At 40.4% G+C, this 10,835-nt stretch overlaps 1 protein-coding gene across 1 annotated transcript; it reads left to right on the plus strand.

Moving 5' to 3' along the window:
• Positions 1-4,949: 4,949 nt before the first annotated feature.
• On the plus strand, positions 4,950-7,763 carry GAS1 (growth arrest specific 1). Its single transcript, XM_023495720.2, has one exon. It carries the CDS (start codon positions 5,046-5,048, stop codon positions 6,138-6,140), a length of 1,095 nt encoding a protein of 364 aa, XP_023351488.2. The 5' UTR covers positions 4,950-5,045; the 3' UTR covers positions 6,141-7,763.
• The last annotated feature ends 3,072 nt before the right edge of the window (positions 7,764-10,835 follow it).

Here is a 10,835-nt window from a genome sequence, read left to right on the forward strand (position 1 = left end):
CGATCTAAGACAATTCTGAAGAACTTGTTTAAAAATGTTATCCACCTTCAAGGGAAGAAGTAATGGGATCTGAGTATAAGTTGAAGAATATTTTTTTCACTTAAAATTTTTTTTGCAAGGTGGTTAATATAGGTGCTTTAAATAACTTCACATGTATAATTAATACCACATTTGTTATGGGAGAGAGAAAGGAGAGAAAAAAGAATTCAGAATTCAATTTTTAAGTGAATCTTTAAAATAAATATATATTTTTAAAAAGTATATGTCAGTACATTTCTAGAACTTCCATTGGGCCAAGATGTAGCATATAATCACCACTGTGAATAAAATTCCCCAAGGTCTTGCCCCTTTTTGTGAGTTCATTTAGATTAAGGATTAACACTGCACTGCAAGGCATTTTCTTCACAATAGTCCTATGAAGTAGGCAGTATAAATATTATTAGCCTCATCTGAGAAATGAGAAAACTGAGGTTCCTAGAAGTGACTTGCCTGGGATCACTTATCTGATAAATATCTAAAACATAATTTAAGGTCAGGCCCCCTGACTTCAAGAAACTCTATCTACTCATCATGAGACTTCTTGACATCCTAAACCATAAGTTGTCTAAAAGGTAAGAAGTATGTCTGTGTTGTTTATAGAGCCTGAAAAAATATCTATGTATTTAATAAAAACTTATTGATTTATTGAATTAAACTTTGACTCTTTCTTTAATCCTTTCTATGGCTGTGAATTTTTGAATAATATTTTTTGATTCAATAATATTTTTCCAATTACATGTAAAGGCAATTTTAATATTTTTTTTTTATTTTGAGCTCCACATTTTCTTTTTCCCTCCTTCATCTCTCCCCTCCCTAAAATGGTGAGCAATTTTATATAGATTATAAATGTGCAATCATGTCAAACACATTTCCATATTAGTCACATTGTAATAGAGGAAACATAACAAAAGGAAAAAACACATAGAAAAAAATAAAATGAAAATACTATGCTTTAATCTCAATTCAGACTCCATCAGTTCTTTCGCTGGACATGGATAACATTTTCCATCATTAATCCTTTGGAATTGTCTTAGATCACTTTATTGTTGAAAAGAGCTAAATATGTTGCATAGTTGATCATAGCACAACATTGCTATTACTATGTACATTGGTCTCCGGGTTCTGATCATTTCGCTTTGTATTGGTTTGTGGAAGTCGTTATAAGTTTTTCTGAAATCCACCTGCTCATCATTTCTTATAACACAATAGTATTCACTCATATTCATATATAACAATTTATTCAGCCATTCCCCAACTGATGAATATCTCCTTGATTTTTCATCACCACAAAAGCAACTGTTATAAAAAATTTTGTATATGTAGGTCTTTTATCTTTTTTTATGATCTCTTTGGGAAAACTGACCTAGTGGTGGTATTTCTGAATCAAAGGGTATGCACAGTTTAATTGTCCCTTAGGCATAGTTCCAAATTATTCTCCAAAAGAGTTGGAGTAATTCACAACTCTACCAACAATGGATGAGTGTCCCAACTTTCCCATATCTTCTTCAATATTTATCATTTTTCTCTCCTGACATTCATATTATGTCTGTGAATCTTTAACCCTAGAGTTTCCAAATGAAAAAATTATAATAATCCTATCTACTAAAAATTAGAAGTTTAGATTATATTAAAAGAAAATCTGGACCTAAAAACTAAATCTATCTCCAGTCCTAACCACTGCCTAATCTTCAATTCTATCTATGGATATTTATGAATTGACAACCCAATTCTAACAAGTTTAAAACTGAAATCATATTTCCTCTTAAACCTACATTTTCTGCTAAGAGCAATTTCTAAAACAATTGAAAATTCTAAATGGCTACATGAAAATGTATTCCAAAATGCTGATTGAGAGGTCTAAATTCAGACAATTCTGAGATTCCACCAAATAGCTTGAAAATCTGGAGAAGTGTAGGAAATACTGTCTAATTTTGGATACTTGAGTGATTCTTGGCAAGTCATCTAATTTTTGTTTGCCTTAGTTTTCTCATCTGTAAAATGGGATAATAATAGCACCTACCTCTCTGTCAGGTTTATTATAAGGATCAAATGCAATAATATTTATAAATCACTTGGCCTATTATTGCTTAGCACATAGTAGGTTCTGTTATGATCATTATTTATTTGTCTTAGATCACAAGTCAAGCAAGCTACACCTCTTAGATCTGACCTAGAACCTCTGATTCCAAAACAACTACTTTTTCTACTGCACCATGGCAACTTCAGAAGTCACTTAAACTTTAAAGATTCCAAGCAATTTACCAAAATTGTTTGTTTTAGAAAATAGCCAATCGCTATCAATAGAGGGAGTTTCAATTCTGTTTAAACATTCCCTACATAGATGCAACACAGATCTAGACATAAAGGGAGAAAAAAAGAGGCAAATAAAAGATTTTGTAATATTTGATTAGATAAAGGTTTTATACTTCAATAATCAGTCTAAACATCAAATTCAGTCATCTCAACAATCAAAATAACTGAACACTGACTTTTATTGACAAAATGGTAGAATCACATTAGGTCAGATCTGGAATAAAACTTAGAAATCATCTATTCCGGAGTGTTTTAATCTAAGGTAGGTGAACTTGTGAATTTTTAAAAATATGTATTTAACTGTGTTTCAGTATAAATGTTTTTCTTTGTAATTATGATATTTTGCTTTATGCATTTAAAAACATTTATTCTGCTTCTTCAGGTAGCAAAGCCAGTTTATTTATATGAAATCAGAAAGATCTAAAAATAAAGATGGTGCTTTTCAAGCTCAGAAATCTATATTTGCTTGGACTCTGGTCTCAATTTCAACTTACATGTGGTCTGAGGCAAACAGCAATACACAAAGCACTGGAACCCAAGCTCCCTCTGGTACTGGAAAGTAGATTTAGCTCTAATTTTTGTGACAGATGGAGTTGATACTCTGAAGGGGGAGGGGGAAGGGAGGGAGAGTGCAGGGGAGAAAAAAAAGCCAGGTTTTGACAGGCAGCGGGCTCCCTATGCCTCTTGTGGTCAAAGACCGTGTTGCTGTGAAATTAAGGTAGCAATAAAATTCAAGGATCCTCCAAAGGAAGAATCTACTAACTACCCTGCAGGACAGATAAGGAACTTCATTTCACAAACCCGATCAAACATTTCACTTCATAGATTAACTGAAGTAGATGAAAGCCTGGTTGAGTCCTTCGTGCAACTCTGATATGTTCTTGACAACCATCAGATTTTTAGTATGATCAGAATTTTAAATTATCTCGTCACTTTTTATATTTCACATTGAAGATGATTTTATTACTTTATTGTTTTATTAATTTCTTTTTCTTACATTTTAATGTATACATACTGTCTCTACTTCCTTTCTAAAAACATGTTCTTTTCTTTTTTTAGTGAAATGGCGAAACAATAAAACTGCAAATAGACGAAGGCAGCACTGTTTTTGGAAATGAAGCATTACGCCTCCGGGGCATACATCTAATTAAAGTGTTATTCATTGTGTCTATTTTTTTTTTTAATGATTCAAAAGCTCGAGAATGAATTCCGCTGATTTTTAAAATAATTATTTCATGATTATGACTCAGTGAGGGGAAATCGGCAAACTAAATTGATTTCCTGACCCAGAAAAAGGCACAGATGGGGCCGGGGAGAATTATAAAACAACAAATTCAAAGCAAATCCAAAGCCCGGTTGCTTTGCCGGATGCAAACAGCTGCCCGAAGCAAAACCTTGCAAATTCGTTTGTGCACGAGTAGGGACTACATTTCTGAGCCTCCTTAAAAGTAGGAGGAGCTCCTTGGGGCTGCTGTCAGTCTCCTTAAGCCTTTCCTTTCAAGACTTGAATGTGAGCGGCCCACCATCCCCCGTCCTCCCTCCCCCCACCTCCCCAGCCCCGCTCTAGTGGATAGTTAAAAAAAAAAAAGTTTCAACAACAACAGGCATGACCAATAGTATCTCGAAAAGTCGGGGAAGGGGGCCGAGCAAAGGGCGAAAAGAGAGTGGAGAAAAGGAGAAAGCCGGAGCTGCCGAGAGCGAGGGACTGGGGAACTGCAAGGAGAAGAAGCGTTGCTAATGTTTTTATTTGTTTGCTTTTCCATGCATGCATAATGAGGAGGGATCTAAGCACGTTGCAGTGGCTCCTAGAGGACTTTTGTATTTAAAGCCTCGCTGGGAGAAAGTCCACACACTGGATCTGGGGAGCTGCTCCCTAGCGCTTGTTGACAAGGGGAGAAGCATCAGCCCTAGCAAGACGCGAGCAAGCCCGTTTTCTGCCGCTGAGAGTTTCTTCTTGTCCTCCTTCCTTCCAGAAAACGGAGATACCAGAGACTTCGGAGAAGTACGGGGTCGAGCTGCCGAAGTGTGGTGGGGGAGGGGACTGAGCAGTGGAGGGACAAGAAGACTTTTCCGCTGCAGAGAACGCGGGCGATGGGCAGAAGCTAAGCAGAGCAGCGGCAATGCGGCCGGCGCAACGTTGAGAAAAAAGAGAAAAAAGCCCGGGACTGAGAGAAAGGGCAACTTTCCCGGGCAGCTCAGCCACACAACGGATCTGCCTGGGGAGAGCAAGATGAATTCTCGCTGCAGCGCGTTGGTGCAATCAAGGGAGCCCCACCGCGGCCCCTTTCTCCGGAACCGCCAAGGACAGCGCTGAGTTCCACCGGTTACGGGGGACTTTTGAGGGGGGCGATTTCTTGGGGAGAGGATTGATTGGCAGCTTTTATTTAAATTTTTTTGTTGTTTTGGGTGGGTTTTTTGTTTATTTGTTTGTTTTTCCAACCAGAGAGTACCTTCAAACCAAGCACCCTAACCATCTTCACCAAGACTGTAAAATCTAGCCGCGCGAATGGATTTATGAAAACCCTCATGCAAAAAGTTGGCAGGAGTTTAGCAAACTTTTGCACAAACTCCACCTCCGGTGCCTCCTCCTTGTGGCCCTCCTCCCCTCCGTTTCCCCTCTTGTCCGGCTGCTGCTGCTGCCGCTGCTGCAGCGGCGGCGGCGGCGGCTGCCGCTCCTCCTCCTGCTGCCCGCGATGGTGGCAGGTTTGCTGGGCTGCTGGGGCGGCGGCGGCCGGTGGTGGACAGTGCCCGGCACTTGGCTGTGCTTGATGGCGCTGCTGCTCCTGGGCTCCCCTCCGCGGGGCTCTGTGCTGGTGCACGGCCGTAGGCTCATCTGCTGGCAGGCGCTGCTGCAGTGTCAAGGGGAGCCCGAGTGTAGCTACGCGTACAACCAGTACGCTGAGGCGTGCGCACCAGTCCTGCAGCAGCAGGGGGGCGAGGAAGGTGCCGCCGCGGCCGCCTCTTCTTTCCCCTCTTCTGCCTCCTTCTCCTCCCGCTGGCGGTGCCCGAGCCACTGCATCTCGGCCCTGATTCAGCTCAACCACACCAGGAGGGGCCCAGCATTGGAGGACTGTGACTGCGCGCAGGATGAAAACTGCAAATCGACCAAACGGGCCATAGAACCCTGCTTGCCCCGGACGAGCACTGGGGGTGGGGGCACCGGCGGAGGCGCAGGGGGTGCCGGCGGGGGAGGCGCCGGGGGAGGCGTGATGGGCTGCACTGAGGCTCGCCGGCGCTGTGACCGGGACAGTCGATGTAATCTGGCCCTAAACCGCTATCTGACCTACTGCGGGAAGCTCTTTAACGGGCTGCGCTGCACCGATGAGTGCCGCGCGGTGATCGAGGACATGCTGGCCGTGCCTAAGGCTGCGCTGCTGAATGACTGCGTTTGTGACGGGCTGGAGCGGCCCATCTGCGAATCGGTGAAGGAGAACATGGCTCGGCTCTGCTTCGGGGCCGAGCTAGGTAACAGCCCCGGCAGCAGCGGCTCAGACGGTGGCCTGGACGACTACTACGATGAGGACTACGATGATGAGCAGCCGGGGCAGCGGGGCGGTGGGGGGCTCGGAACGGCCGGAGACTCGCAGTACGAGGAGGATGGGGTCCCACACTCCCATCGCCCGGGCGGCGGCGCTGCTGCAGCAGCTGCTGCAGCTGGAGGAGGGCGCGGGGAGCTGCCCTACGGAGACGCGAGAAGGAACAGCGGCTCCCGCTCTACTCCCGAGCGCGCCTGGACTCTGCTCGTCTCCATTTTGCTGCTGCTGCTGCTGCTTCGGCCGCTGGTGTAGCCTTTTCTCCCAGCTCCTCTGTTCCTCCATGTGTTTGGTCAATTGATCCCGCAGTCACCCCACTCGATTCCGCTCTCCCGGGTCTCCCTCCCACCCTTCTCTTTCTTCTTCCCTCTCTTTCCCTATCACCTTCCCGCAGCCCCCAGCGTACTTAGATTCTACTCTATCCTAATAGTACTTGGTACTTAAAACAGTTTTAGAAGAGTTGGGGGATACTTTGTTTCCTACTTCTCTGAACTCTTTTTCTCTTCTTTTCAAAACTAATCAACTGCGTTCTGGTTTCTACCTTCTCCTCCGTCCCCCTCCAATAGCCACAGCTATTTTACACAGTCCTCTTTCTGAAAAGTAGCTAGAATCCAGTCTCTTAGATTGTTGTGTTTTTTTTTTTTCCCTCCACCCCACCCCCATTCCAGTTCCATTATAGATACTCCAGATCACTTGGTTGGCTGGAACCCCGGTTTTGCAGGAGACTTAAGGCAGTTAATGGAGTGGGAGAGGGGGGATAGAAAGTACTGGAGGAAAAGAGACACCCCTCAGACTGTGGGGTTCTGATGAGTGCATTCTTCCCAGTTTTACCCCATCCAGTTCTGGGATAGTTGGTAGCTTACAGAGAGATATTTGAAAGAGATAAGCTTGAAATGCTGCTGTAGGTTTATTTGCAAAATCTTCTCTAAGGTAATGTGCAAATAGTCTTATGGTTTGACCTATTAGAATCTTTTAAAGAGTCAGCTACTTGAATTAAAGTCACATTCATTCATTCATTTTTTCTCAGCGTCAATGCCTAGAATATTCTTAGTGACTAAAGAAGCAGGGATCAGTTCTTTATTGCCATTTCACTCCCTGGGGAGGGGGGGAAAATCTAAACTGTGTGATGGTGAGTAAAGTACTTAGCTAATTTCATTCCTATTTAAAAAAGAAAAAAGTTTCAGATCACATTTGACTTTCCGTTTCCTTCACCCAGTATTCAAACTCAAATGCCGATGTAGGAAGTTATTAATGATACTAAACAATGCAACTTTTGTTTTAAAAGAGCGGTGCACTGCCATCTCCGAAAGACACTTTGTGGTGTTTAGTGGTTATGTTTGCATTTTTGTTTTGTTTTGTTCTGTTCTGTTCTTTTTACATCAAGAACTTTTGTGTACCTTGAGAAATTATATTGCCTCTACTCCTATCAGGGTGCTAAACTCTGGTAAATCTTATATAAAATGTATTTAAAACTGGGATTTGTTACCAGTCGCTGTACCTTGTATATAGAATTTTTATAAAATGTATGCTTCAAAAATAATTTATTTTTAAAAAAAGAAATTAAAGTTTAAAATTTACGTTCATGCTACTCTTTTTTAAAGAAATGTACAGATTTCATTTGTTTTAAAGGATACAAAATACAATAATCCATGTGAAGTATGCTCTAGGACAGCAAATGTACAGTGTATTTTATAGATTTGACGTTAACTTTCTTATTTTTAAGAGAATTTATGGACGATGTTGTTGATTTATATAAATACATTTCCAGACTGCCTTAAACATTGTCTTTTATAGAAGGCATAAGAAGTCCTATGTAACTACGGCTTTGTGTACTGGTTTGTTAAGTGTGTACATCAGTAAAGAGTTTTAAATAATGAATGTAGTGAAGTTGTTTTTTCAGAGTTCCCTCATGTTAAAGCCAATAGTGGAGAAAATGCATCACCAAAGTTAAAAGTACACACCAAGACTTACAATTCCATAAATAGAAGTTTTACTCTTACCATGGATACTTTAATGAACAATTTAGACTTCTGCAGATAAAGCAGTAAGAATACTTAACCTGGAATAACTTCACTTGTTTTTATGATTTAATGACACAGTTCTTATATCTATAAAATCTTTTCTCTTGTGCATACTGAGATTATCAAGAGCCCTCATTCTTTCCCCTCCCCCTTCCCTCTGGCTTTCTTTTCACCCAGTAAAGTGGTACCCTCCATGCTACTAGACATTCTTATACAATAAACCATGTCAATAACATCTCAGCCTATAAATGGGTCTCCAAATCCCAGGATTTTGAGGTAAAGTTAGCAATTCTAGCAAAAAAAAAAAAAAAAAAAAAAAAATAGGCAAAAGTAAACAGCGTGAGGTGTGGAACAATTAGCAGAACTTGTAATATTGTTGTGAAGAGTTGTTTAGCAATGAGCTGAAGGCTGGTTTTCTGCCAGGGCTACTGATCTACACTCAGACGTCCTTAGATAAATAATTACACTCTTAAGCTGTGTCGAGTGCTGATACACTTGACCTTGTAAATAGAAATGTTTGCAGTAGGAATAAACTCCGGCATTGGAAAAATCTTTTAAACATTAACACAAAAGAGAGAGCTCAGTTCTCTGGGGATTTGAGTCTGAACCTAGCCAAGCAAGGCACTTGCAGGGGGAAAAAAGTTTATTTATCTTCTATTCCTTGTGTTTATTTAAAGCTTTTCATTTTAAATGCTATGATTGGAAGGCAAATCAGAAGTTTAAAAGCCACCACAAATAAACTTTGTCTGAGGGGTCGACAGATTAGCTAGATCTCGTGTCTCTTTATTTGATATTAACATGTGTAGAGAAAACTTAACCAGATTTCTCTGCTGCCTAAAGTAATTAACAAATCTGTATCTCTCTCTTTCCCCCTCCCAATTTCTATCTCCCTTCAACCCCACCCACTCTCATTTCTGAGGATTAGTTTTCTTTTAATTCTCAATTCTCCTTCATCCCTCTTGTTTATTTTCAAGGATCTTTTCAATGAACCTAAAACCTGGGCTTATATATTCATATATTATCAGAAGGTTCAGGATAGTTGTACTATCAAATAACCATTTATGAGTATAATGTGCGGCTGTGATCTAAAGTCACCTGAATGGTTGAGTAAACATATTGTTAAAACAAAGCTGAAAATGTTGTTTCTTTAGGAAGAAGGGACAAAGGGTGGTTGAAGACACTTGTAAATGGAATCAGCCCTCTTTACAAAACGCTGAGTTTGCAATCCTTTTGAGCATACTCTTAAATATATTTAAATGTGTCTTGATTCTATCTATGCAGTCTATTTTAACACATTTTTTACTAAAAAGTTGTCTTTGTCCCAGTAAAAGGCTCAGTTTTCCCCCAGGAAGGAGTAAAAGGCATTAGCACTAGAAAAGGGCTGATAATTAACTACTACAATAAACTGAAGACTTGATTTTACCGGCTCCTGTCAAAAGCATCTGCCTGGAATAAATCAACAGAGAGCACCAGTGGGGAGGGAGGACACGAGTCTTTATGCTTCCTTCCCTGGAGAAAATGAACACTGATCAGTAGTTTGTTTTAATTTAAATTATTATACAGAGCAACCTAGTACCTACCTTACTACTTAGCTAGGAGATGGGTCTACAAATTTATGACAATATCAAAGGCAAAGGCTATTTAATTATTGTTTTTAGTGAATGGACAGCATATTTCCAGCTTCTCCAAAGCAGGAAGAATTTTATAGATGTTGACATATGCAATATCTTCAACTCTCTAGGGAGCCGGTTGGAATTGTGGACATTTGGCAGCCTTAAATGAAAGTGCTATGGATTATCATTAGAGGAAGAAAAGACCAACGCTTTACCCCTAGGAATCCAATAAGGATTTTTTCTAGAGTGCCTTGATATAGTAGGTGCACAATCAATGTAGAATGAATGGAAGCATGATTTGAAAACGCCCTCACTCCCAACTGAGATCTTCCAGAGTGAAAAGGAACTCCTTTTTAAATTTCATGTAAAAGCATGTGTTCTTGTTGCCTTTTTTTTTTTTTTTTTTTTTAATTTTCCCACTTACCAGGTTTGAATTCTCAGTGACAGTTTATTTGTCTTTGGAGGCACCTCAGTGACAAATGTTTAAGGGAGTGTGGGACAATGGTGGAGAACAAGGAGGCAGTTCATTGAACTGACAGTGACCATACAGTAAATAGAAGGAGATTCAGGCTTCAGTGATCACCCAAGAACACAGCAAAGCTTTTGTATATAATCACAATGGACATAACATAAGGTCTCTGTTTATTTTTAACAATATGTAGCAATGTACACAGGCAGTACACATATGTAAGGTGGAAACATAGGGCTAGTCAAATGAATTCTTACTTTAACAACTGGTACATCCTTGAGCTTGCCCATGGCCTTTTAACCACTTAGTATGTATGGAGTGGGTTCTTCCACTCTGTGTAGGAAAACATTTCAATACAAACTGTAGCTCCTACTAACAGAAGATAAACCTGTAAAGGCAGGTAAGAAATAGTATCACTGGCAATCACCAGAGGAATCATCCAAGTGAAATTTTTCAATTTTATTGTGTATATGCTCAAAAGATAAATACTTCAGGGAAACTGCAAAGGATACTAGGAACTGTATGTGTCACAATACTGGGAACATAGTAAAACCATGGCAATTTCTACTTTGGGCTCCTTAGTTTCATTTTAGAAGATCATTAACTTATCTCCATGAGTTTATTTCCAATACATGTAAAGGAGAGAGAAAAATCCTTCTTTATTTTCATCCTTTCACAAGAAGGATAAGACACTTAAAAGAATCCATTCCAATCTTCCTTCATCTAACTCAAGTACAACTGGGAGATGCCAATGAGCTAAATAACTCATAGTCAGAAAGTGGCTTTTTTCTGCATCTGGTTTTCTCCTTTGTCCAAGTGAGGAGTGGTTTTGAAAGTTACTGTATTT

The sequence above is a fragment of the Sarcophilus harrisii genome, chromosome 1 (genome assembly GCF_902635505.1).
Source record: "Sarcophilus harrisii chromosome 1, mSarHar1.11, whole genome shotgun sequence".
In the NCBI taxonomy this organism is placed as follows: Eukaryota; Metazoa; Chordata; class Mammalia; order Dasyuromorphia; family Dasyuridae; genus Sarcophilus; species Sarcophilus harrisii.

What these genes read in the sequence shown, in the direction of transcription:
- GAS1 (XM_023495720.2), top strand. Translation starts at nt 5,046, where the DNA reads ATGGTGGCAGGTTTGCTGGGCTGCTGGGGCGGCGGCGGCCGGTGGTGG.